Source organism: Adiantum capillus-veneris, chromosome 24 (assembly GCF_014529385.1).
Source record: "Adiantum capillus-veneris isolate H3 chromosome 24, ASM1452938v2, whole genome shotgun sequence".
Classification (NCBI taxonomy): domain Eukaryota; kingdom Viridiplantae; phylum Streptophyta; class Polypodiopsida; order Polypodiales; family Pteridaceae; genus Adiantum; species Adiantum capillus-veneris.
In genome coordinates, this window is record NC_140954.1 from 111,499,365 (window position 1) to 111,526,895 (window position 27,531).

The 27,531-nt window shown below is 43.4% G+C and overlaps 2 protein-coding genes and 1 pseudogene across 4 annotated transcripts; 1 reads left to right on the forward strand and 2 right to left on the reverse strand.

Moving 5' to 3' along the window:
* The first annotated feature begins 7,408 nt into the window (after positions 1–7,408).
* Positions 7,409–12,362, forward strand: LOC147426962 (uncharacterized). 3 transcript variants are annotated; one of them, XM_086498448.1, is made up of 5 exons: positions 7,409–7,622; positions 8,353–8,630; positions 8,980–9,546; positions 9,885–10,052; positions 10,141–12,362. In XM_086498448.1, exons 3-5 carry the CDS (start codon positions 9,007–9,009, stop codon positions 12,211–12,213), a joined length of 2,781 nt encoding a protein of 926 aa, XP_086354574.1. In that variant the 5' UTR covers positions 7,409–7,622; positions 8,353–8,630; positions 8,980–9,006; the 3' UTR covers positions 12,214–12,362. The 3 variants fall into 3 exon arrangements, with proteins under 3 accessions (XP_086354574.1, XP_086354573.1, XP_086354572.1); XM_086498447.1 differs by having other exon boundaries at positions 8,414–8,630; XM_086498446.1 differs by lacking the exon at positions 8,353–8,630.
* Positions 12,363–14,746: 2,384 nt separating this feature from the next.
* On the reverse strand, positions 14,747–17,528 carry LOC147426963 (putative pentatricopeptide repeat-containing protein At3g05240). The gene has a single exon (XM_086498818.1). The coding sequence runs from the start codon at positions 17,379–17,381 to the stop codon at positions 15,471–15,473; it is 1,911 nt and encodes a 636-aa protein (XP_086354944.1). The 5' UTR covers positions 17,382–17,528; the 3' UTR covers positions 14,747–15,470.
* LOC147426964 (uncharacterized) lies at positions 17,505–26,549 on the reverse strand (annotated as a pseudogene).
* Between the last annotated feature and the right edge of the window lie 982 nt (positions 26,550–27,531).

Here is a 27,531-nt window from a genome sequence, read left to right on the forward strand (position 1 = left end):
CGACTTGTTGCAAAGTGTTATGCACAGCAAAAAGACATAGATTATGAAGAGACTTTTGCTCCCACTTGTCGTATGACTACTGTGTGTTTTCTACGTGCATTGGCAACTCGTTTTGGTTGGGATGTACATCAATCAGACATTGTTACTGCTTTCTTGAATGGTGACATATTTGAGGAAGTTTATGTAACGCAGCCTCGCGGTTTTATCATAAAAGGACAAGTGGACAAAGTGTGCATATGTAAGAAGGCTTTGTGTGGGTTGAAGTAATCTCCTCGTGCTTGGTATGAGAAAGTTGACACTCATTTGATTAAACAAGGCTTTTGTAATAGCCCAACAGAAAGCACATTGTATGTAAAGCGTGAGGGTGATGTACTTCTCATTGTGGTTCTTTATGTAGATGATTTGTTGATCACTGGGCCAAATGAGAGACATATTGATGAATTTAAGGCTGATTTGAATGCTACTTTTAAGATGAAAGATTTGGGGATGTTGCATCATTACTTGGGTATACAGTTTAAGCAGTGTGATGGTGGTATTGCCTTGTGTCAAAAAAGTTACATAGAGACATTGCTATGTAAGTTTGGACTTGAGGATTGCAAACCTATTGCCACTCCCATGGAAACAGGTTTGAAGTTGAGTCTACATGATGCTGGCGATCCTGCTGATGTCACTCTTTACCAAACTACTGTTGGCTGCCTCATTTATGAATGCAACACGAGGCCAGATATTCAGTTTGCAGTCTCACAGGTCAGCAGATTTATGCATAGCCCAAGGTCTAAGCATTGGCAGGCTGTCAAGAGGATTTTCTGCTACCTTAGTGGCACTTTACATCTTGGCTTGTTTTATCCCAAGGGGGGATCATTGCCGCCAGACTTACATGCTTTTTCGGACTCAGATTGGGCTGGTTGTTTTGACATGCGAGTGTCCACAAGTGGTTTTTGTTTCATGCTTGGCAGTTCATGTATATCATGGTTGAGCAAGAAGCAACCTACTGTGGCCACTTCGAGTTGTGAGGCTGAGTACATGGCAGTCTTCACAGCTACGGTTGAGTGTGTATGGCTCAGACGCCTTATGGCTGATTTGGGTATTGGACAAGACACTGCCAACACTATCTACACTGACAGTCAGAGTGCATTGGCAGTTGCGAGGAACCCAGTTTTTCATGCTCGCACAAAGCACATTGAGGTGCATTACCACTATGTCAGGGAGAGGCTCTCAGCAGGAGAGATCATCTTGGCTTATGTGCCAACACAGGACAACCTTGCAGATCTTTTCACAATGGTATTGTCTCCTGAGAGGCTTGAAGCTTTCCGCAAAGCTTTGGGCTTACTCCCCTTTGTGGACTGATCATGTCCTTAGGGCATGGCACTTCATTTTACTTATGTGCCAGCTCTCGTTCACCGCATCACTCCAGGGGGGATTTCTTACCATATACATGTGGTAGTGATGTGTGTGAACACATTAGGACCGTCGGGGCATTTTTTCCCTCTTTAGGAGGTTTTTTCCCCTGTGCATTGTATATACGCCCATCACTCTAGGGATATCTATCTTTCCATTGCATACTAAGTAACACACTGTCTATTGTGTGCCTTGAGCTTCTTTCATCTTCTCCAAGGTGTGTGCGTTTCTCTGCAACCCTAATTCCAACAATAGGGATGTAATTTTTAACGAACAAAATATGTACGAAGATTACTTGGAAAGAAAACAAACAAAAGAAACAGGTGATGAGTACATGGAGTTTGAGGACGGTGAAGACTCAAGGACTACAAACGTGACAATGTGCAACAAAGTCAAGCAAATGAGGAGCCTCAACCTATTCCCCAAAGATCTACAAGAGCAAGTAGACCTCCAGAAAGGTTTGTTCCTTCCTTCAACCATCTCTTGATCTCAGATTCTAGAGAGCTGGAATCATACGAAGAAGCTATGCATCACGAATCCAAAGAAGAAGGGATGAAGAGCATGCAAGTGGAGATGGACTCACTACATCACAATCAAACATGGGAGTTCGTTGAGATGCCTAAAGGTAAGCGGGCACTGCAGAACAAATGGGTGTATAAAGTGAAGGACGAAGAAGGTGGGAAGAAAAGGTACAAGTCTAAGCTTGTGGTAAAAGGGTTTTCTCAAAAGAAAGGTATTGACTTCAATGAAATATTTTCTCCTGTTGTAAAAATGAACTCAATTACGCTTGTCTTAAGCCTTGTGGTTGCTCATGATCTAAATCTTGAGCAAATGGATGTAAATACGGCATTCCCTCACGGTGACTTAGAGGAGGAAATTTACATGCTTCAACCAAAGGGGTATGAAGTAAAAGGTAAGGAGAAAATGGTTTAAAGAAAAGCTTGTATGGTTTAAACCAAGCATCAAGACAATGGTACTTGAAGTTCGATCGATGGATGTTAGATCATGGATTCAGAAGATGCAACTCAGATCATTGCGTCTACACAAAGAATTTGGGAGATGGGAAGTTCATCATCCTAATGTTGTATGTTGATGACATGTTGATTGCAAGTGCTAACATGTAGGACATCAAAGACCTAAAAGAGGAGCTATCTAAATCTTTTTCAATGAAAGATTTAGGTGCTGCAAAGAAGATACTTGGTATGAAGATATCAAGGGAAAGGATGAAGAAGACAATAAAGCTATCTCAAGAGGATTACATCAAGAAGGTACTAGAAAGGCTTGCAATGCAAAATGCAAAAACGGTTTCTACACCTTTGGCTGGTCACTTTAAACTAACCAAGGATATGTGTCCAAAGACACAAGAGGAGATAGCCTATATGTCTAAAGTTCCATATGCTGCAGCGGTAGGTTCTCTTATGTATGCTATGGTCTGGACAAGGCTAGACATTGCACATGTAGTGGGAGTTGTAAGTAGGTTCATGGACAACCCAAGTAAAGAGCACTGGCAAGCTGTGAAGTGGATACTTAACTATCTAAAAGGGACAACAACAAATGCTTTGTATTTTGGAGGAGTTGATATTTTTCTAGAAGGGTATGCTGATGCAGATATGATAGGTGACAAAGATACTTGAAGGAGCACTACTTGCTATGTGTTCACGATTGGAGGCACAACAGTAAGCTGCGCTTCAAAGCTGCAAAAAGTGGTCTCACTTTCTACCACGGAAGCAGAGTATGTAGCAATGACGGAGACAAGCAAAGAAATTCTGTGGCTTCACAGATTCTTAGAAGAGCTTGGATTCAAACAAAACAATTGTGTCTTGTACAGTGATAGCCAAAGCGCTATCCATCTTGCGAAGAACTCAACTTTTCATTCAAGGACAAAGCACATTGAGGTGAGATATCACTTCATACGCACTCTTTTGGAAGAGGGCCAACTAAAGCTAAGAAAGGTGCATACAAGTGAAAATCCTGCAGACATGTTTACAAAGGTGGTCAACAAGGAGAAGTTGAGCTTTTGCTCATCTTCAATCGGCATTCAAGGATAAGAAGCCAGGATGGAAAGCAGTCACAGGTTTGGTTTGGAGATCAGTCTCCAAGTGGGAGATTGTTAAGTATGGAGCCTGATTTACCCCTTGTAATTTTCAGTGGTAAAAACGTACATTTGTAAGACCCCCATTATGAGGAGAAGCCATCGTGCGTGAAGGAAAATCACTCGCCGGAAATAAAAATTTTCATGGCCAACTTTTTTTCCCTTCGTTGGAATATTCCTTTTCGCCGGAATATTATGGCCGGACGGAGGCTGGAAAGTGGTCGAAAAATGACCGATGGGTCGGCCAGTTGGCCGGTGGCCGGTAGTTAGTGGCCGGTAGTTAGTGGCCGGTGGCCGAATCCAAAAGTGGACTTGTCTTCTCAAGGACGGCCACACATGGGCGGATTGGAGGGTCCGATTTGGACCTATCTACACAAGGGCGGCTACACATGGCTGCCTCTCATGAGAGAGGGTAGCCCTTTTGGCCTATAAAAGGAGGCCATTTCTACACACATTTCATAGTGTGAAGTTGATGCAACAAGGTGGGTGTGAGGTGGTGAGAGTGAAGCAAGGCGGGAGCTCTATTAAGGGTATAATCCCTTTGTAAACTACTTCTTGTTTTGAAGTACTAAAGCCATTGAGTGGCTGCTTTCCTGTGGACGTAGCCCACATTGGGTGAACCACGTATATCGTGTGTACTCTCTCTCTCTCTCTCTACTCTATAATCTCTTGTGTGTGAAATCTTTCTCTCTCCATTAAGTGATTTACTCAAATATCTATTTAGCTATGTCATTTTTCCTAATACGTGCATCACAACCCCCTTCCACTTTCCCCCTTTCGATCCCACTTTTACTGCATCAAAGCGTTTCCTTGGTCATGATAGCCCAAGCTTGGTCCTGTTTAGCCAATGAGACCATAAATTTGGCACACAGGGCCTCAGCATGGGATACAGGGTAAAGAATGCCGAGCCCTCCTTGGTCTACCGGGCGAGCAACTACCTCCCATCTAGCCCACTGCCATGGCCGGGAGGTTTTCGTGTTGTTCGTCCAAAGAAACCTTTTCATTGGTTTTAAAAATACTTTCTAGTTACAGTTAGCCATCTTGAGCACAGGGCTGAGGAAAGCAATATACGGGATCATAAAAGCATTAATCACTCTAATCCGGCTTTGGAAAGGGAGGAGAACAAACTCCCATCTTCTCATTTTTGAGCTTATTTTTTCAAGGACCCATTGCAATCTTTACCTGTGGGTTATGTCAACCCCCCGGGGGCTCCCAGATGTTTGAATACACTCCCTTTTGAGATAATCTCTCCTGTCCACACTACAGGGTCAAAAGAGTCGTTCTCCGACCGGGAGATAAGCCTTGACTTCTCTATATTGCACTTGGATCCCGAGGCCACGGCAAATGTTTGCACAATCTCCAGAGCTCTCCTGACACCTTGAGGGCACGCCTTCAAGAATAGGAGTGAATCATCTGCGAACATTTTGGCCAATAACTAGTCGTTGCCCGGTAATGCCAGACCTTGAATCTCTCCCCGCGTAGTACTGGCTTCGAGCATTGTAATGAGCGGATGCGACCCGATGGGCGAAAAGCAAGGGGGCCAGGGGACATCCTTGCTTTATAGACCTTTTAACCTCGAAAGAGCCCACACTTCTGTCATTAAACATGAGCTCTGATTGGCTGCCAACGCCTAGTGTGCGTATGAGGTGACAAAGGTGAGGCCCAAAGCCCAAATCTCCCATTACTTCTTCTATATAGGACCATTCTATTCTATCATAGGCTTTGTCGAGGTCCAGCTGCTGCAGCAAGATGCACTGTTGCTTGGAGAAGGATGCATACTCTATTCCTACCATTGCTGCCAAGATATTGTAATATATATAGATCTCCCTTTAATGAACCCTGTTGATGGGGAGAGATGATCCGACTCAGGAGGGGGGCAAGTCTGAGAGCTATCGCCTTGGCAATAATTTTGTATGCTACTGGCATCATCGTAATGGGACTCCAACGTTTAAGTTGAGAGCAGCAGATTTGTTTGGGGATGGGCTTGATAAGACCTCTCTTAACACTTGCATCCAATGACTCTTCGAAAACAGCTTGATTGGCCATCTGTGTGACTGGGCCTTGGAGATCATCCCAAAATTCCTTGAAGAATTCAGCTGTCAATCCATCCCAATCGGGGGACTTTTCATTGCCAAGAGCTTTTAGTGCCGCTGAGCATTCCTCCTCAGAGAAGGCCGCGTACAAGTTAAAACTTGAAAGAAGGAATTGGCTTTAGAAGCTAATAGGACATCCCACATGTTGAGATTGCATTTTTGGCTTGCTAAATTAAAATATTGATTTGCACTAAGTCTCTTTATTTTATTGTTTTTTTTCTTCTTTTTCATTTTATTTTGTTTTAAAATGCCAATGTGATCCTTTAAGCTTGTTGTTTAAGTGGGCCACCTTGACATATAAGGCATTTGTGATTAGTGTGTATTATATAATTTTATATTAAAACACAACAAAAATAATATGTAATTATAGACACTCATTAAAACCTATTGCTGATAATGCTTGTCCTCCCTAATTTCAGTACTTCAGGACAAAGTAACACACAAAATTTAATGCGGAGTGGTGAGGGGATCCACAATTCACAACTCCACACACTATGCAATCGTAGCCGCAACTATCACATTAAAACTAAACCCGACCACAAATTGAACCTCCTAAACTTGAGCAGTGCATGTTGCCTTAGAATAAAAAATCATAAAATCAGACATGGATACAACATGTGCGCGCGAGTGAGTTGGCTAGCCCAATTGACCCAAACCCGGGATTGCGAGGTGGTGGATTCAAAATCGGCCGACTGAGGGTCAAATTTTTACGCTGCACGGATTCCTTTTTGCCTCTTTTCACATTGCTCGGGTTTTTAGTCCACCTCGAGATCTTATCTTGTACTTCCGAGCTGTTGATCCCCTCAAGCCCCCTCATTAAATTTTGTGTGTCACTTAGTCCCCATGAGGATTTCAGTAGGCCTTCGTGATTCCTCATTTCTTTTTAAAAGACAAAGTGTAGATTGCCTTTGTAAGTCTTAAAATTGAAATGTAATCAAACTTTCTATTTTCTCTAACCCACAGGAAATAAAAAGGTTGACTCCCTTGGTGTATGTAGTAGATAATAGTGTGACTTTCTATTTTTGTCTCTCACGAAAAAGCCTCTTATTATGAAATTCTTTTCAATAGCGTCATGTAAGCCATAGTGAATTTTCACCTTGTTTTGAACTAATTTTCAGGTTTGACAGGTGGAGGCCATTGAGTTGCTTGCTCCATGAAGCAAAGCAGAGTACACACTACACATAAATACAGTCGACTGTGCCTTCGGCGGCCTCTCTTTTTTTTTCTCTCTCTCTCTTTATCGCGTGCACAGAGGCTACTCTTAGTTTTGGAGTTTAGCCTTCATGTCACAGATTTCGACACATGTAAAGGGCTCCCCCTTCCACCATATTATGTTAGTTTAGAAGTTTAGATAATCCCTTTGGTGTTTGTAGTAGTCTCTTTGTGTGTGTGTGTGTTGCATACACGAGCGCAAGCAATCTGCTAGCTCTTGTATGCACCCTCTATGTTTGTGGTGGAGAAGCTTCCTACCTTTTGCCTACTATTTTATCGCGTTGTGTGCAGGCCGTGCGGACGCTCTCCATTGCTTCACTCGAAGGCTGTCAAAGAGAGCTTGGCTTGGCTGTTGGGGCAGCCGGTAACTTTCAAAGTAGCATTTTATAAAGTTAGGAACTCTGTTACTTACCTAACACTGACCTTTATCGTCTCCATTGCCTAAATGACGCGGTGGCAAATATTTCATTTTTATTCTTTTTGCTGTTATTTGTTGGTGTAGAGCTAAAGAACAATCATTTTCACTAAAATCCAAATCGCCTTTGAAAGTGAACTTCGAATAACACCTCGAATGATACGATTGTCTTTCATAAGTTCCATCCTCTCTCTGCCCCATTCGCGTGTGAGAGAGAGAGATACACACACAGAGAGAGAGAGAGAGAGAGAGAGAGAGAGAGGGGGAGACGCACAAATGGGCGAGCACAGAACAACGAGTACAACACTACGGAGGGAAATCCTTCGTTTTTGCAGACGATTCTGCTGCTCCCTACTTGCGACGATGAGCATCAACGCACAGACAAAGCAGGTGGCGCACCCCAAGGAGAAAGGTAAGCCCGCTTTCAAAACACTGTGTAACCCCATTATGTTCAGCTTTCATTTCTGCCAATCTTAGTGGATCTTCCAGAGGTTACACACACACACACACACACACACACACACGCACACGGCGCCAGTTAGTGGGTTTTCCACATTAAGTCTCCTTAGCTTCGGATACATGCACTCCTTATACAGTGCATACATTGAATGATTGAGACTAATCAGCTCAATGCATGCGTGGCATGGTGTGCATGTGGGCACATGCCCATGAGCTCTCTCTCTCTCTCTCTCTCTCTCTCTCTCTCTCACACACACACACACACACACACACACACACACACACACACACACACAAAGAGGAAAACACCACACACGAAACATCTCCCCACACATGTCCTGGCATTCATGTATGCTGCCTTACGTGGGCCTGTGTTGCACATTCACAATGAATCATGCATATCATGGTTCCAGATTTCATCTCAGAGATCAAGCCTTTGATTTCTAGGTTGAATCTAAATAATGCACATGGCACTTAACCCCTTGTTAGTCATCAAATTGCTGAGTGTGCCCACAATTATTAGTTTGTCCTCTGGTCAATCATGGGGCGTGCATGTGATGAAAAATAGTGTCGGCCATCATGTGCTGCATTCTGCCCCTTAATAATAGTAGTACATGCGTGTTATGAAAGGGAGGGCTGAGTAATGTGCTTACCTTTTTGCATGAATGTGATTGCTTGCGTAGGCAATGTTGCGGTGTCTCAATCACTTCACTAAAGTTCTTGGCGCTTGGTTTTATCTGATAGGCATTTTTCCTTATAAATGGAGCACTTCTTTGCAACTGATCAGTTCTCAAAGTTGCATATATCCCACATGCAGGCTAAGCGATCTCCTACGTATTTTTGTCGCTCTAATTTTGTGACAGCTTTAGATGCTGAAGTTATTCTTTTATGTTGTGTGCTGCACACAACAATGTTTCTTCTTCTGACAAAGCACCAGAATTGGAGTCTTTAAGTGAGTAAGGTAATCCGTTGTTTATTTGATGTGGACTGAAGAACATAGGAGTAAATGCGTATTGAAGTCTCCATTGGTGCAACTTCCAGAGTTTGGTGCTAATGTTGGTAAAAGAATGGAACGTAATTGTACTGGAAATACAATGTGTAACCATCTTTGTTAATGCTTTAGCATGATGTTTTTTGGATTCAACGAAGTTTTTTGCAAAGTGTACTCTCAACAATTTCCTTTAACCATGAGGCACATAGTTTTTATACAACAAAGATGAAATAGATTTTGCAGAATGGCATTTACATTTTTCCATGTCTTGGAGGCATTTTTTTCTTATGATGACAATTGAAGTGTTTTAATGCTCCAGGGGTGCTGTTAACCAGAAAATTCCACAATGTTCAGCGTAAAAGCCTCTATGCACGAGAAAGTGTTCTGGCGGACAAGGCTGTCGGCGGCCTTTCGAACAGCTTTCGGCTGTATATTGGCTGGTCTGATTTTGCAGCTTGGTACCGTTCATGTGAAATGGGCAACATTCCCAATCTTTGCGTACGTTATGGCAGTGACTGTAGTGGGTGAGTCAACTTTTGGCAAGGCTCTTCAGGACACAATTGCTGTCTTCACAGGTACTATTCAAGGGGTAGGGATGGCAATGCTAGTGTTACAGATCGTTGGTACCCACAGGATAACATTGAGTGTGGCAATCATTTGCATTTCTTTGAGCTCCTTCGTCATAGTATATCCACATAAAACCCATATTGTTGCGAAGCGGGTAGCACTTGCCCATAGTGCAATTTTGTATGTCACCGCATCTATCAAGCAGAGAGAGATGGATGCTGTGCGCTTTCCTTTACAGCTGGCAGGAACAACAATGGTGGGTGCCCTTAGTGGCATGCTTGCACTACTACTGCCGTTCCCTCATTTTGCAATGTGTCAGGTCAGTGAAGTTGTCAACCATGCTTACATTGGTCTTGTTTTATACATACTAGTATCATAAATGGATATTGTCATGGAAGGGCCACGTACTTTACCACGAATCCTAGAATCATTGGACTTGTCTGTATGCACCCGCACCCAATGTTTGTTTGTGAAAGCTGCAGTGTCTGTTTATGTCTACTGTCTTTTTGTTACAAAGGTTCGTGTGTTTATATTGGAAAGAAAAGTTGCAGTTGGAGCACTTGGGGAGTTTAGGATTTCATGAAGTGTCACTCATATATTAAGTTGGTTGTGTACAGTCATCCATTAATTCTTTTTTTTTTTTTTGTGGAAAAATAGGTTCAATCGCAGGTGAAGCTGTCAATTCGCATCATTGCAGAAAGGCTTAAACTAATGGTGGATTCATTTTGTGGTGATGATGCAATCAAGGGGTTGTCTTTGCATCTTCAAGCAAGATCACTGGCAAAGATAGGTTCGACTGTTGATTCAGAAGTGGTATCCAAAGAGGTGTGGTGCGAGCTTGTTACCGTTATGATGTTTTTCATTTTCGGTTGTAAGTGGGAGATAGCTTTATACTTTTATGTGATTTGTGCAGAGCGATTTAGGGTGGGAGTTTCCAGGCTTTTCAGAACATCTGAAGCATCTTACGAGAGGTTTGAAGAGTTTGAAGGAGGATCTAGTAGGCATGGAATCTGCTTTGACATTTGATCTGAACTCAACCTCATCACGGAGGCTCCATTGTGTGCTCAAAGATTGCTTGGTTCATTTGACTGACTGGGCTTGCCTTGCTTTGAGGCACACGAGTGGGAATGCGCTGAAGGGGTTTAGTCAGTTGCAACTCATTGAAGAGGAAGGGAGTGAAGCTTTATCAGCTTTTGATGAAAAGCTGAGTCTTGCAAGACAGAAACTAGCTTATGTAAATATTCAGACTGTTGGAGACAGCGTACCAGACGCATCCTCAGGAAAGAACATAGGGGAAGATCTTTGCTATATACAAAAGAGTTTACAGTTTTCGCCAGAAGCCTTGTTCTTTCTTTATAATTTGAAATGTTTTGCAAAGGCGACAGGGGAGATGCTGCAGTTGAGCAAGGGGTTTATGTTTGAGCATGCAGGGAAGATAGAGAAGAGCACCTATGCTCAACTGTGTGATCCTGTTCGAAGTCACCTACCGCATGTATTGCATGACAAAAACAGCTTAGAAATGGAGATGCACAATCCCAACGCTTGTAAGTTTTGCAACAGGTTTTTCGATATCTCCTCTGAACAGGCCCAAAAAAAGAAGTCAAGATTATGGTGGCGTGAAATCAAACACCATGTGAAGAGCAAGTTGCTCTCTTCTCATTTTCGAACAGCGTTCAAAATGTCCTTGGCAATGGGGTTGGGAGCGATTCTGGGTTCGTGGTTTGACAGAAGCAAAGGATACTGGGCAGATATCACTCTAGGGCTGGGTTTTGTAGGAACTGCAAAAGGAAGCTCTTTCAAAACTGCCGCTCTGCGCGCACAAGGCACTGTGGCAGGATCTATTTATGGCTTGCTTGTTGTTCTAGCGACCAAAGACTTCCCTTTTCTACGCTTGGTTGCTCTAATACCGTGGGTGGTTTTCACAAGCTTTTTAAGACAGAGCAAGCTTTTTGGGTTTTCTGGGGCTATGTCGGCCTTTACTGGCGGCGTAGTCATACTGGCCAGGACCAACAAAGATTCAAGTGATGAGTCCTTTACAGTAGTTCGGATTGTAGAAGCATTCATGGGCATGGCCAGCTTCATTGTAGTTGAGCTGCTTGTTATGCCTCGCAGGGCTGCGGGTATAGTCAAAATTGAGCTGATTTCAGGATTAGGCAAGATGAAAAGCCATGTGGGTGCCGTGCTGTTGATGTTTTCAGAGTTGCGGTGTGCGAAGTGCTGCGCCTCTGCAGTGGTTGACTTGAAGGTACAAGAGAAGTCATTAAGGCGCTCACTTGCCCGCTTGCAGGAGTTGGTAAAGGAAGCAACAGAAGAGCCACAGTTTTGGTACTCAGCTTTCCCTTCAAGTACCTACTCGAAGCTGTTAGAAATACAGGGCCGAATGGTGGATTTTCTGCATTTCAGTGTGTGCGCATTTGAGACGATTGTGGAAACTCTCAGCAATGCAGACTTGGGCATTCAAGAGCTGCATAGTGCCTTTGATAGAACGCTGTTTGTTTTGAAAGAGAATGTCCTACCATTGCTCGAGTTTCTAGAGGATGCTCTCCAATCTAACAACACTAACGGGATAAGTGAGAGAAACCCATCTGGCAACATGTTCAAGAGAGATGAAAGGCTTGCTGGTGATAAAGAAAGATTGGTAGAGAGAGATAAGCCTGTAAGCATGGGGGGCAAAGCGCACTCGGGACGGTTCCTGCTGAGAATGCGCTCAATGAAAGAAAATTGTTTCATGGAAGAATTTGAGAAGAGCTATCAAATACTTACAAGTGGTATTCTTCGCACTTGTTCAGACGAGGTAAGACAGCAGCACATGGAGGAATGTAGCAACTCACTTCTCCTATCTCTGGGTGCTTTGGCGTTTAGTTTTGAGGGCATCCTCAAAGAAGCATTGGAACTTGAGCAAGGTGTGCATGAGCTATTGCAGTTGGAGAGCCCATGGAGTCTCATTGAATTGTGGAGCTCTTCTGGTCCTCCCTCCAAGCATTAAGGGTACTAAATTGATTATGAGTGCAACACTAGCTTAAAATCCCATAGAGAACTTTCAAATGTGGTGTGGAATTGTAGGAACCTAGCGGTGTGAGGACACATTCCCCCATGTATACAATGAATGGCTTTAAACTACACAATGCCTTTGTAGCATGCTTTCTCCTGCAAGGGTCATAAAGAATGACGATGAATTTTTGACAAAGACAAAGGAATTTAAATATGTATGTGCCACAAGAATTTTTTGTCATAAAGTAATTTTAATAAGTGTGTGCGGATTTTAAGGGTATGCTTAATGAATAAATTCTCTTTGCACAACTTTAGTGCAAGGATGAATGAATATTTTGTTGTGCAAATTGTGTGGAATTTCCTTGGGTGGGTTTGCAAGCCAATCTTATTACTCTTATCTTTCTAGCTCTTTTTCAAGAAAGCATTGCTACAGACTTGGAGTTTGTACTCGGTTAGTTATAAATATGAAAGACTGTTGGATAGCTTGAAGAGATGCCGGCATAGATCGAGGATATAGTAACAAGTTTGGAAGCTATTATTTCCAAACTAACCTTGTGTACTCATGTGGCACGAGATCAGTCTCCCTCACAACACAAAAGCAGTCTGCCTAAATTCATACTGAAAGTAACATGCATGCCAAGCATATGGTCTAGTTATTGGAAAGAATGACCACAAAGCACATTGCACGAGCACAAATAGAAACCCGGGAATACTTGTTGGGTGGTAAGGAGTGACTTGTCAACTTGTTCACATATTAATGCCACTTTTGAGGATATGCCATTTTGTTCTGGTGCTTCTATAATTTTGCATATCTTACAAGCGTTAAGATTGGAATGGAAGGTCAAGATACCCCATATTTGACTTCCTTTCTAGGCATTGTTTATTTTTTCTACAAAAGTGGATTTGATAATTGCTTTTTCACTACGTTTGTTGCAGAAGGTGGTGTGCATATAAGTTACACATAAGGTCTTTATAGCATCATTTAGGAATTGGCCTTGATTCCAATTTTTGCCCCCTGTAGTTGTCCTCATCCAGCTTATTCTCACAAGACAACATGCAAAAATTATCAATGTTTTCTAGTTGGTGACTGCACTTGATGTAAAAGTTGCCTTTTGTAGAGGGTTTTTTGCACAAAACTAACATGTGCTACATAGCACAACCCACTACAAAGTGCATGTTTTGCAAAAGTTTGCACTATCCAAAAACATGCACCTCAATTGGAGAACGTGATATAGGAGGGTGTTGGCGACACAGCTCAGGTTCTCGAAAGCTTGCTCTAATATCAATTGGAAATATGACTGCAAGATTTCATGCGAAGATGGAGACGATGAAGGATCAGCTCAAACGCACACAACATAGCAAGTAGTATTATTGAGTATGCTAATGCTTTCCCTAGACTGATGGGTGTATATACAAGGCAGAGGAAAAACCCCTCTTAGCAAGGGAAACAAGAAAAAAGTGCCTCAACAGTCCTAAGTGTGTTCACACAAATCACTACTGTAATACTGCAACACGTCTTCATGCTATGCTAGTCATTTTGCATTAGTATAGGGTGTTGTGTTATACCACTCCTATGGGTAATGTGCAAGGACGATGTGTTACATTGTACTGTGTCATTATAGTTTTGATAATGTCCCAGTGCACTCTTGCATGACTTGTGAGAGGTGTGCTGGTATGCTTGTTGAATGTTGGAAGTTTGGGAAGCACAAGCCAATTAATTTTTCAGAAGTGGTCTAGTTGCATTAAAAGACGATTTTTAGTCAGCACTTCTGAAGCCTACCACCCTAAATGAGAAAACGTATTTTCTTTTTAGTAATACACTATCCCTCTTTCCTATACAGTGATGGTCTCATCATCTAGGTCAAGCATAACTCTTTAGGACCAAAAACTCTTATTAGTTCTCTCCTAATTGACATGATATAGGACCAAAACAACCTACAATGTCTCAATTTATATCATCATTATTTCAACCAAAATTCTCATTAAGGATGACTTGCACATAGTAAACCAATCCTGTTTAACATATTGACCAAAGGGCCTTGTTAGGAAGTCGTTTGCTTGTTACCATAAGCAAGGTTCAAGAGCTGAAGCACCACAAATGGCTAAATTACAGAGTTTTTTACTTAAAAGGGGAGTCCATCGATTCTCTTGGTGGAGATTGTTTGACAGAGAGATACAATGCTCAGGAAATTTGTCCATTTGAAAGAAATTTGAGATGGCAGAGACTTTACGCTGTGGTTGGCCATGGTCTTGTTCAGCATAACAGAGCTTAGAAAGTTAACTGGGCCTGTGACAAAACATGTCTCCCTCACCACCCCTCCGCCATGTTTTCCCTTCCAGATCATCATTGTCATCATCAAAGCAGCTGTGTCCCCCAAATGGCCATTTCGAAGAAGTAAATGTCTAAGAAAAGATATTGTTAAGTTTGCTTACAGTTACTACTTGGCTATGTTACGATCAGTATTCGGAAAAGTGCGCCTCAACTTAACCTTGTGCCAGTTAGAAATCCAAAAATGCCGATTGTGATGAGTAAAGTAAGAAAAATATCCACTTGATTTTGGAGAAAAATAAGAGAAAATAAGACAAAAAAAGATTTTGCAATATTTCCTATTTGTGAATGCTTGGGAAAATGGGCTTTCCCAAACACTGGTTATAATGACAACTCTTCTTGTCAAGCCGCAGCAGATGCACTCTTACATATATCATAGAGAAGAAAAAGACCGTTTGAAGAGGCAAGAGTTAGCTCAGAGGGATTCATTGATAGAGGTCATTTTTTGCTGTTGTCCCTCGTGTGCTGCTTGTCCTTGCAGGTGACCCAGAACTACTTACAATAGGTGCTTCAGTGACCAACGGTGGCCTTTTCCAGATTGCCATTGTTGTGACTAATGTCTTGTTGTGCATAGCCACTCAAGCAACGCACGCATCAGGTTTAATGGAAGCTGATGGTAAAGGGCTACGTTTGGCATCATCGTCAGCAACAACCTATCCATCCTTGCCATGTAGCTGTTGTCATGGAGCTAACCTGTTGTAAACCTGGGATCAGACCTTCTGTCAAGGAAGGGAGCTTCCAAAGCCAGGACTGGGTACTACAAACAATTTACCTTGTGGCAGCAGGCTGAGACTGCTTCATGAACTGCTTGACCATATCAAATGTCCGCAAAAAATATCTGCGATGAAAATTCGTGCATGCAGGAATGCCTTTAATCTGAGCAATATAGTGACCAATACATGGCACTCAATGGACAGTATCGGTCACACCTGCGATTTCTTACATGCATTGCTCTCAAGCTGCATGGATTCAACAAGTTTCGCTTCCTCCTGCATGCCAGCAGCTGAATAAATATTAGCCATAAGAACATAAGCTGCCACATCACTTTTGTCTATCTTAATTGCCTGTCTAAAAGCCCAACTCCCAACGTCAACATTTCCCCATTTCTGGCAAGCACTCAACAGAGCTCGCCAAACTGCCGAAACATTGGGCGAGGGCATCCCTTCGATCATTCCCAACGCCTTCTCAAAGTGACCTGCGCGTCCAAAAAGATCAACCATGCAAGTATATTGCTCAATATCTGGCTTCAAGCCATATTTAGAGCTCATACTTAGGAAGTGCATATGAGCCTCATCTATGAGACCTAAATGACTGCAAGCATTAAGTACACAAGAGAAAGTCGCTGCATCAGGAGAGCATCCTCTCCATTGCATGCGATCAAAACAGGTTAGTGCTTGCTCATGCTGGCCCTCTTTAGCATATCCTACAATAAGTGAATTCCAAGAGAAAGCATCACGTGTAGGGAGCTGCTCTAGCACACCTGCAGCTTTCGAAAGAGCACCACACTTGGCATACATGTCCACAAGAGCAGTGCCAAGTACGACATTATGTGCAAGCAACCCTTGCTTGGAGATCACCTTGTGAATTTGCTCCCCTTTATCAACAGCTCCTGTAATACCACAGGCTTGCAAGACACAAGCAAACGTCACAGCATCTGGAGAGACCCCCTCTCTCTGCATTTGCTCAAAGCAGTTTAGCGCTTGCTCACCTCTGCCCTCTTGTGTATATCCTGCAATAAGTGCACTCCAAGAATATGCATCCCGAGCAGGCAGCCCCTCAAGCACTTGTTTGGCCCTCTCAAGAGCACCGCACTTTGCATACATGTCCACAAGAGCACTGCCAAGCACAACATCATTTTCCAAAAAGCGTCCTTTTGCAATTGCCTCATGAATTTGTTTCCCTTTGTCAAGGGCCCCGATGATGCCACATGCTTTCAAAATGCAAGCAAAGGTCATTGCATTTGGAGAGAAACCCTCACTCTGCATGCGCGAAAAACAAATCAGTGCTTGGTTACCCTGGCCATGATGCACATATCCTGCAATTAGTGCACTCCACGAAAGGACATCTCGAGAAGGAAGCTCTTCAAGCACATATTCTGCTCTTTCAAGAGCACCACACTTCGTGTACATATCGATTATGGCAGCGTTGATTACAGTATCAGTTCCAAGCAACCTTCGGTTTGCGATGGCACGATGAATTTTCTCTCCTTTGCCTATTGCTCTCATGTTCCCACAGGCTTTCAAGATGCAAACGTAGGTCACAGCATCAGGGAAGAGGCCCTCACTCTCCATCTGCTCAAAACAAGATAAGGCATCTAGATTCTGGCCGTTCCGTGCATAACCTGAAATTAGGGAGGTCCATGTGAATACGTTCTTGCTTCTATGCATGTCAAGCAGCTCTCGTGCCTTCGGAAGGGCGTCGCACATTGCGTACATCGTGATCAAAGCATCGGAGCACTTCTCAAGCAAACCCCTTTTTAAGATATCCAAATGTACTCTTTTGCCGACGTGCAGATCTTTGTTTTTCGCGCACGTCCGCAACAGAGCAATGTAAGGAGAGAAAACATTCACATGATTTTGATGACATGTTGCATCCTGTGTGTGCAAATACATAGAATTTTCTGCTGCCATAGCTTCTGTACCAACCGAAGGAAAACAATCCGAGCTGTCGATCCACAGAGACTCTTTCGAGATGATTGGCGCAAACTCCATGTGGTTCTGAAATTCCTGCGAGGGCGAGCATGCTTGCCAAGACCAGAGAGAGGACAGATGGGGTGTTTCTGGGGAGCTTGGCACCAGCACCACACTCCATAGCTGTTTTATTGTGTCTCCCATTCCCTCACCCTCGCGCTAAAGGACTGCATGAGATGCGAGTCATGCCACGAGAGAAACTGTGCACGTGGGTAGAAGACGTCTCACGCTGCCATTCGTACGTCTAGCGTTCTGAGCTAAGGGTGGTCACTGGTTACAGACTGCCCTTCAGTGCCCAGCGCCTGCCCAACATTGAGGCAGCTTTTAAAAAACTTGTCCACCCAATAGGCCTATTGGGCACTAGTGTTACACACACAAGTTTGGGTACTGAAATTATATAATAAATAAATCTATTATGCGCAACAGCAAAAGCAAGCATGTATTTCACGCATCAGCTAGATCAGCTATCAACAACAAGTTATTATTACGCGCAGCAACAAATTAGCTATCAGCTCCATCAACAAGACATATGACTACGTTAAAGTGTGCTTCGCCAGTATGACTGCAGTTGCAAAATAAGAATACAATTTGAAGACTAGAACAAATCAAAACACCAACAAACCATAGAGACTAAACCATGCAACACAAAATTGTACATTCGACCTGCAAGACAAAGTAATTTGTCATTCACGACCAGCAACTGCAAGACCTACAAGACATTGATTTGTACTTCACGACCAGCTAAATAAAAATTGTACATTCGACTCATCGAAATGGTTCTCGAATGCATTAACAACCAAAAACATGAGTGAAGACATAACCTTGCAAAATAGCAGTACACGGATTTGTACTTGATGACCTGCAACACAACCACGATTGCTTAACATGGGATCCTAAGTAATAGAATTGCGTTAACAATAGCGTTATCAAGCAAGTACTCTCCTATACAAATCAAGCCTCGACTCTCCAATACATAAAAGATAATTGAGCTACTCGCTCTCAAAACTCTCATCAGTAGAATCATTGTCTCCAAAAACCGCAACAACATTTCTTCGCTCTCTCTCCTTAAACATCACTCTAGCAGTGTTATCTCGTCTATGTGTCCCATTAACAACAACATCAGAAGAAACATTGCCTCCATTTTGTGCCCTCTCTACTGCTTGTGAAGAGTCAGAGTCCATCAACTTCTGCAAAGCATCATTTAATCCTCTACGAACTGTTGTATCCAAGCTTGTGGCATCCAATTGAGCTTGGGCCCGTTGTAGCTCACCCTGGGCTTCTCGAATCCACCCTTCATCAAATGAATCTGCGTGAACAATACACATGTTATGGAGGACCAAGCATGTTCGGATCATCTTCGACACATTCTGCAAAAGCATGTCACAACGCTTTAGAAGGATTCTGAACCGAGCTTTTGTTGGGTTAAAGGCCCGTGTGCCCGGCTGCCCGTTGTTCAGCCGCCCATGTACAACCATTCATTTACTCATTCATAATAACTATACTCATAACTACACATTGTAGTGTGAGTACCGCCCCGCCACACAGTGTGTCTATCTCCCTCTTCGTGTTGGCTCTCTGTGTGTGTGCTCTCCGATCCCAACAAGTGGTATCAGAGCTTGGTAGTGAGAGCATTGAGAGCTTCATCATCATTGTTGAGTGTGTTGACACTTGCTGCTGTTTCATTGCCATTTTTCGGTTTCGCGCACGCGTGCATTTCTAAAGAGCAGAAGGTTTTTCTGAGCTTGGCATTGGAAGGTTCAACACTCCGTGAGTATTTTCAGTAGGTGTCCTGGAGTTTAACCCCCCTTTCGGAGCCATTCGTGCCATTAGAAATCCCATCCGAGCTACAGACTAGGAGCTACGTTTTTCAGCTCTCTTTGGTAGTTTTCTGCTGCCAGAGCTTCCATAGCCATTACAGGTGCCATTGTTGTAGTGTCTTCCACTTACGTGAGCCCACAACTCATTTGAGAGTGTGTAGCCTCTTCTTGGAGTGGCCTCATACACACAGATAGAGTGGGAGTTTGGCGACATTGTCTTCTTCGACTACAGGTACAGGTACAGGTATGGGTACGGGTTACAGGTTACAGGGAGCTCTGGATACAGGTTTCTTCTGTGGTTACAAAACATGTATTTTGACTGTGGGACAGCCATGTATATGGTTGTGGTTTGAGTGGGAGCTTCTACTCTTCTGGGCAGTCTGTTTATGCGTGTTCTTGAGCTACAGGTTTACATCATCTATGTATGTTGATGGATGTGGATATGGCAGTTTGACAGACACTCTTTATGCATGATATTGTGGAGATTTGGTTCACTTATACATAGAGCGGGTTTGCTCTTGCTTGCAGTGTTGCGGTTTGAGTACGGACAGGTACTTGGTTGACAGTAGAGATTGGACTTCGTTGAGCTTGTGCATTGGTTATATGCTCACTTGGATCCATTTATGCTCACGGATTTGTGTAAGCTTGGTCAGCTTATGTCTCTATTGTGGTTATTCAGACATGGAGTATGTTTATGCCTCTATGACAGCTCATTGTTGATGCATTTTGTGGCACGGTTTGCCTAGGCCGGTTGAGTTACAGGTGTCACGGGTTTATGCATTTGTTTGTGGATTTCTACGTACGTTTTTTGACCATATTATGGGCTGATTTATACTCTATGCGTTTGCTCTTTGATTGAGCAGCAGATGTTGTCAGATTTGCAACACTACTTTGTTGTGGCAGTTTGTTGGTTGGTTACAGGTTTCTCATTGTTGCATTCTTGTTGTAATGGGCACTAAAGAGGACACAGTTTTCAATATTGAGAAATTGGATGGTGCTAATTTCTCATATTGGAAAGATCAGATTTGGGATGTCTTGGTGCAGAAGAAACAGATTCGACCTCTAAAGTTGCAGGGAGTTAAGCCAGAGAACATGGAGTTGGATGAGATGTGCAGGTCTACCATTAGGCTTTCCCTTTCAAAGTCTGTTTATTACAATGTGAAAGATGCATAGGGTGGAGCTTATGAGCTATGGCAGCGGATTTGCGATATGTATGATAAGCATTCGGCTGCTTCTATGGTGTATTGGATTAAAAAGCTTATTGATTTGCGAATGGAGGAAGGTGCTTCCATGAATGCGCATTTGAATGAGTTCAATACAATTTTCAGCCAACTTGCTACGCAGAAAATTACGTTTGAGGACAATGTAAAAGCTATGTTTTTACTTGTCACGTTGCCTGAGTCATGGGACACATTTAGGACAGCCATACGTAACTCGGTTCCTGCGGATGAGTTGACAAGTACTAATGTGGAGTCTAGTCTTCTCACGGAAGAGATTAATCGAAAGAATAATGCAGGTAGTAAGTCTTCTAGTGCAATGGTTGTCAGAGGCAGGACTATGGACAAGTACAAGTCCAACAGGGGTAAATCTAGAAGCAAGTCCCGTGCAGGCACAAGTAAAAAGGATGTGGAATGTTTTCATTGTGGTAGAAAAGGCCATTTCAAAAAGGATTGCTACAAATGGAAAAGGGAAAATGGAGATGGTAAGAAGAAAGACCATGATGCTAAGGACAAGCCTAAGTCCAATGTCAAGATTGAGGAGTTAAATGCAACACAGGGGGAGTGTAGCTCTCAAGATGACCATGTATGTGCTCCGACTAGTGCTACTAGTGAAGAGCTTGGTGATGTGTTGCTTGCATCCTATTTTGATGACGCTTTTCTTCTCACTCATGAGAGTAGTATGCCTATGGATTGGGTCATTGACAGTGGTGCTTCTTTTCACGTTACACCTCATAGGTCGTGGTTTCATGACTATGATGCTTCGAGCACAGGTACTGTCAGGATTGCCGATGGGCGTTCTATGCAGATTCATGGCATTGGAAATATTCATTTGGCTATGCCAAACTCTACTATGTTTGTCTTGCAGCGTGTGCGTCATGTGCCGGCTCTTGCAAAAAGCTTGATTAGCGTGGGTCAATTGGATTCACTTGGTTTCAATGTATCTTTTGGTGATGGAGGTTGGAAGCTCACTAAGGGCAGCCTTGTTTTGGTTAAAGGTGCTAAGAGGAATATGTTGTATTCCCTTTGTGTAGCTAGTGTGGCTGATCACATTGTGGGGATCACTGAGCAACCTCCTGCTTCTTTATGGCATCAGCGTTTGGGGCATATGTCACTGAAAGGTTTGAAGTTGTTGGCACGTGCGGATTACATTCCCGTTTCAGATTTTGGTGGTTTTGAGTTTTGTGAGCATTGCCTTTATGGTCGACATGCTCGGTCTTCTCATAAGAAAAGTGTTCCACACAGATCTTTGGAAAAGCTAGCTTTGGTGCCTAGTAATGTATGTGGGCCGATGCCCAATGCTTCTCTTGGAGGTGCTATGTACTTTGTTACGTTCATTGATGATGCTAGCAGGAAGGTATGGGCATACCCCATTCGTAAGAAGGATATGGTGTTTGATATATTTAAGCAATGGTTGGCTCTTGTTGAGAACCAATCAGGTTGTAAGTTGAAGTGCTTACGTACGGACATAGGGGGTGAATTTATGTCTCATGCTTTCACAACATTATGTGTTGAGAAGGGTATACGGCGCGAGCTTAGTGCTCCCTATACACCTCCTCAAAATGGTGTGGCAGAGCGCATGAACAGGACTATACAAGAAAAAGTCCGTAGTATGCTTTCTATGGCTGGTTTGTCAAATGGATTTTGGGCTGAAGCTGTTGCCACTTCTGTGCATTTGATAAATCGTTCACCTAGTGTTCCTTTGGGCTTCAAAGTGCCTGAAGAGGTATGGACAGGTTTGCCACCTTCGTATGGTCACCTTCGTGTTTTTGGCTGTGAAGCTTATGTACATGTACCTAAGGCAAAACGCAGCAAATTGGATCCAAAGAGCAAGAGATGTATCTTCTTGGGTTATGGTAGCTCTGGTGAGATGGGTTATCGATTGTGGGATCCTATTGACAGGAAGATTGTGCGTAGCCATGATGTTGTTTTTCATGAGGACTCTATGTATAGAGCATCACCGCGAACGGTTGAGGTTCGGCGTGTGATATTTGAGGAGGATGGTCATCGGTATGATGGTCCCATGGCTGCTCGTGGGCAGCCCATTGACCCTCAAGTGGGAGATCAGCCCTTGTTGGGAGATCATGTAGATGTGGGACAGCCAGATGCACCTCCTGCACAGTCTTTGAGGCGTTCAGAGCGGCGTGCAAGATAGCCTCAGCGTTTTGTGCCTTCTATGGATTATGTATTGTTGACTGATTGCGGGGAGCCATCATGTTATGATGAGGCCATGTCTAGTGTTGACAAGCTCAAGTGGGAGCAGGCTATGCAGTCAGAGATGGATTTGTTGATCCAAAATGAAACGTGGGAGCTTACTCCTTTGCCAAAGGGTAAGAAGGCACTACCATGCAAGTGGGTTTACAAGATAAAATTGTGTTCAATGGATGCAAAGCCTAGGTACAAAGCAAGGCTTGTGGCTAAAGGATTCAAGCAACAGAAGGGCATTGATTTTGACGAGATCTTCTCCCCAGTGGTGAAGATGTCTACTTTGCGTATGTTGTTTGCTTTGGTAGCTACAGAAGACATGGAGTTGAAGCAAATGGATGTAAAGACAGCTTTCTTACATCCGGACTTGCATGAGGATTTGTACATGGAGCAACCAAGTGGGTTTGTTATTCATGGTTCAAAGAAGATGGTATGCCGGCTTCTTAAGACCTTGTATGGGCTGAAGCAATCATCTCGTGAATGGTATCGTAAGTTTGATGCATTCATGAGTTCATTGGGTTATGTACGCAGTTATGAGGACCCATGCCTCTATACTCGCAAGGCTGCAGATGGTAGTCTTATTGTTTTGGTTTTGTATGTGGATGACATGCTGATCGCAGGGAAGTGTATTTCTGATGTGGATGCCTTGAAACATAGGCTACATGAGACCTTTTCCATGAAGGATCTTGGGGATGCCAGTCATATTTTGGGTATGCGGATCACTCGTGATCGTTCTCGCAAGATGCTCTTTCTTAGTCAGAAAGAGTACATTGACAAGGTGCTTGAGCGTTTTCATATGGAAGGGGGGAAGGCCATTAGTACCCCGTTGCCTCCATATGTAAAACTCAGCCATGATGACTGCCCTCAGACAGATTTGGAGACTACAGAGATGTCTCAGATTCCCTTTGCGTCAGCTGTTGGTTCCTTGATGTATGCCATGGTGGCTACGCGTCCAGATCTTGCTCATGCAGTTGGTGTGGTTAGCAGGTACATGTCTAACCCGGGCAAGCGTCATTGGGATGCAGTGAGAGGTATTCTCAGATACTTGAGAGGGACTTCAGAGTTGTCCCTATGTTATGGTGAGAAGGATATGTATGTTTGCGGATATACAGATTCAGACTATGCAGGGTCAGTGGACTCGAGGAAGTCTACTAGCGGCTATGTGTTCACAGTTGCAGGTGGACCGGTTTCATGGGCATCACGTTTACAGCCATGCGTTGCTTTGAGCATTACAGAGGCTGAATATATGGCTGCCACTGAGGCTGCCAAGGAGGCCGTATGGCTCTCACGACTAGTGGGAGATCTTGGTATGGCTGGTGATGCTCCGATTCTACATTGTGATAGCCAGAGTGCCATAGCGTTGGCACGGAATCCTGTCTTCCATGCGAAGACAAAGCACATTGAGGTGAGGTATCACTTCATATGAGAGGTGCTAGAGGAAAAGCGCATAGAGCTTGTCAAGGTACACACTGACGATAACCCTGCTGATCTACTCACGAAGTCGTTAGCCTCACAGCGGTTTGCACACTGTAGATCGCTGATGGGTATGGCTTGACTTCTTTTGCTGTACTTTGGCCACTTTAAAGGCACACTGCCTTTAAGTGGGAGATTGTTGGGTTAAAGGCCCGTGTGCTCGGCTGCCCGTTGTTCAGCCGCCCATGTACAGCCATTCATTTACTCATTCATAATAACTATACTCATAACTACACATTGTAGTGTGAGTACCGCCCCGCCACACACTGTGTCTATCTCCTTCTTCGTGTTGGCTCTTTGTGTGTGTGCTCTCCGATCCCAACAGCTTTGAGCATTCCAAAAGCGCGCTTCACAGGCATTCTGGAACCGGATTGGATGTAGTTCTAAAAGTACCCTCGAAAGATAAGCCGTCTTTAGTGCCTTTGAAGGGTGGAAGCATCCATAATCTTGTTGGGTACGGACAATCCTCCAAGAGACAATACTTGCCTAGGGAACCTGCTTCACATTTTTGACCTAGTTGACTGCGTTGAAATACATTCCAATCATGCATGGACCCTACCCACCCTATGTCTTAATCCCAAACAACGCAATTTGTGGCCATTGTCATCTGCTATATAATTGAGTGGAAGCCCTTTCTGTTGAAGTAGTCCTCATGATTGGCTCGAGGTGCAAATGATTGGCACATGGCTACCATCTACTGCACCTATCACAAAAGGAATACTGTGTATTGCCTCAAAATCCTTGGCAAGGCTTTGCATCCCGTCAGTCGAAGGCCGTTTGACAAAAAGATCATGCAGACCAGAAGAAGATACTGCATCGCAAAATTGGATGACAATCTCTTGTGCTGCCGCTGTGGAGATTGAGTACATGTATGCAATAATTTGGAGACTCTCCCTTGAACCAAAGTGATGTGAAAGCTACACAGACTCTTTTGTCAACGGTGATTGCCTTGCGACAATTTGTATTAGAGCGGCGCATCTTTGGAGCTAACCATGCTGTCAAGAAATTGAAGGTGTCTCTGCTTACTCGAAGCCTGCTCTTGAACATCTTGTCAGAGTAGCTACCTTCCAAGCACTGCTCCATGAATGTGTGTGGCCGGGGATATGCCCAACATAATCTATTTTCATGCCTTCTCTTCCCTGTGCGAGCTGCTCTGGCTGGGATTTCTCGACCAATGAAACAAGTAAGAACATGAACTTGGTATGTGTAGTCAACCATGCCAGCATCGTCATATTTTGCAAGCTTTAGAGCTGCAATTGCACCAATAATTAATGCAAAGAAGCAAACAAGAACCACCATCTCATCCTCCATACCCTGTGGACATAATTATATATCACTTTTCAAACTCAACCAAAATAAGACACTGGTACATATGATTATTTGGATTAATGAACAACAAAGCTCAAGACATAGAAGAAAAACCAAAAAAATATGTCACATGTCACATCATCAAATATCAAAATATGTCATTGCACAAAGCATCACTACAAAGGGATCATTTCATCAATCTTTTTTGATTTTTTTCAATACATCCAAGAATCCAGCAAATGCATTAATGAGAGATCCCAAAAGTTTAAGCTTCTCAGCCTGCTCGGCCTTGCGAGCTGCTTCTGATTTTCTTTGTTGAGCTGCCATGATCTTGGCGATATTTGCCATATCAACAAGGGAGTCCTCAAATTTTTTGTCCTTTCGTTGGCGCTGGTCTCAAGAGCAGGGCCTAAGACTCTTTCTTTTGCAGCTGATGATGCACCTTCTCCTACATCCTCTGTTGTCTGTGCCTGCGAGGGACTCACTGAATCCTGCTGATCAATGTGGTTGGAGTCGCCAAGTGCCAAAGCGTGAGACTCACTGACTACTTTCGCTCTGTTATGCATGTACTCATCCACTATATCATACCAATCACATGTTATCCTATGATCATTACCCGATATAGAATTGTGAGCTTTGTCTTTCTTATACGCATCATACACGCGTCCCCATTTTTTCTTGCAAGCTTGGCCATCTTTGTCACATTCTGGAAAAAGCGAAGCAAGCTGTGTCGCAACGTTTGACCAAAGATCTACACCCTGTTGTTTGGGAGGTTTCGCAAAGTCATCATGCATAGTTCCGCGAATGTGAATGAGTTGCACAACCCAAGCATCCTTCCACTTCTCTCTCCCCTTCTTGTCTTTGCTACCCTCATCTGGACCAGACATGCTGGCTTGATTCTTCTTTCTTCCTTTCCCTCCACGGCTTGTAGTGTTCATCATTGGTCCCACTTCGCTTGTTACTGCTTGAATCCTTCGCTTGGCCAGCAATTTGGGTAGCTTACCTTCATCCCCATTTACGCCCTTGCTGGTATCTCCCTCCATTGTTATTGTTGGTGTGTCAGCCTACGGAGGAGAAGGAAAAGGAATCTGTTTTGCAATGTGTTGAGTCGCTGGTCATATGGGTGGATGAAATGGCCTGAAGCCAAATGGAGATCCTCCAAAAGGGGAGATGGGAAAGCCGCCTTGACCAAGTGAAGGAGAGTATGGGCTTTGAGAATACTGGGACAATAGGGGAGTGAACTCACAATCCTAACTCGCTTGGGAGTAACTAAAAGGACTTTGTGAATCCATTTCCTAAGAAAACAATATAAGACCAATGAACAACAATTTAGATATTTTCTGGCACCGCAAATAACTCAGCGGAGCATTTTCAACTTCTTGTAAGCAAACATGCGTATGGACTTGAAATCACATCAGATTTCTCGACTCTTACAAAAAAGCCAAGTGATAAATGCTAGTCGGTTTTAGCTCAAGCCAAGGTACAAGGCATCATGCAAAAATTCAACTACTCTACATCCATCGATGTGTATAAGTTGAATCGCAACCAACATGTCGAAAACGCTTAATCATGCAACAAAACTGAATCACAATCACTATAGCTAGCATGCATGTGGAGCTGTGTCGATGACAAATATGCACATTGAGTTGCTGAGAATAATTGCTAAAGCTGAACACTTGCTGGTCATTGAGGATTCTTAGCAAACCTCTGAAAACAATAATTTCTCAACCAAGGCTAAGCACAAAATAAGCGACTCTAAACCAAGGCCAACATAAGAAAACAGTAGCCTTTTTCAGCTGAAGCAGGAGTAGATAAAATGCAAATAACTTGAAATACCTGGACTGTCAAGGCTGCAGATGATGAAGAGCAAGAAATGGTAAGAGACGAAGGCTCTCTCAGAGCTTCTTGCAGGATGCAAAACAAAGAGCTCTCATCTCCCCTTTTCAAATGACGAGCATGTTGTAGAAGCCCGCGAATGCGATAAGCAGGAAAGGGGAGCTTGGCAATGATTGATTCTCATCATGCGTGCCCTGTTAGGAAATAAGACGTAGCTAAATAGATAATTGAGTAGATTACTTAATGGAGAGAGACAGATTTACATACACGAGATTATAAAGTAGAGAGAGAGAGAGAGAGAGAGAGAGAGAGAGAGAGAGAGAGAGAGAGAGAGAGAGAGAGAGAGAGAGAGAGAGAGAGAGTACACACGATATACGTGGTTCACCCAATGTGGGCTACGTCCATGAGAAAGCAGCCACTCAATGGCTTTAGTACTTC

Coding starts and splice junctions, on each gene's coding strand:
- LOC147426962 (XM_086498448.1), top strand. CDS start 9,007: ATGTTCAGCGTAAAAGCCTCTATGCACGAGAAAGTGTTCTGGCGGACA. Junction 9,547..9,884: donor CTCATTTTGCAATGTGTCAG/GTCAGTGAAGTT, acceptor GTGGAAAAATAG/GTTCAATCGCAGGTGAAGCT. Junction 10,053..10,140: donor CAGAAGTGGTATCCAAAGAG/GTGTGGTGCGAG, acceptor TGATTTGTGCAG/AGCGATTTAGGGTGGGAGTT.
- LOC147426963 (XM_086498818.1), bottom strand. CDS start 17,381: ATGGGAGACACAATAAAACAGCTATGGAGTGTGGTGCTGGTGCCAAGC.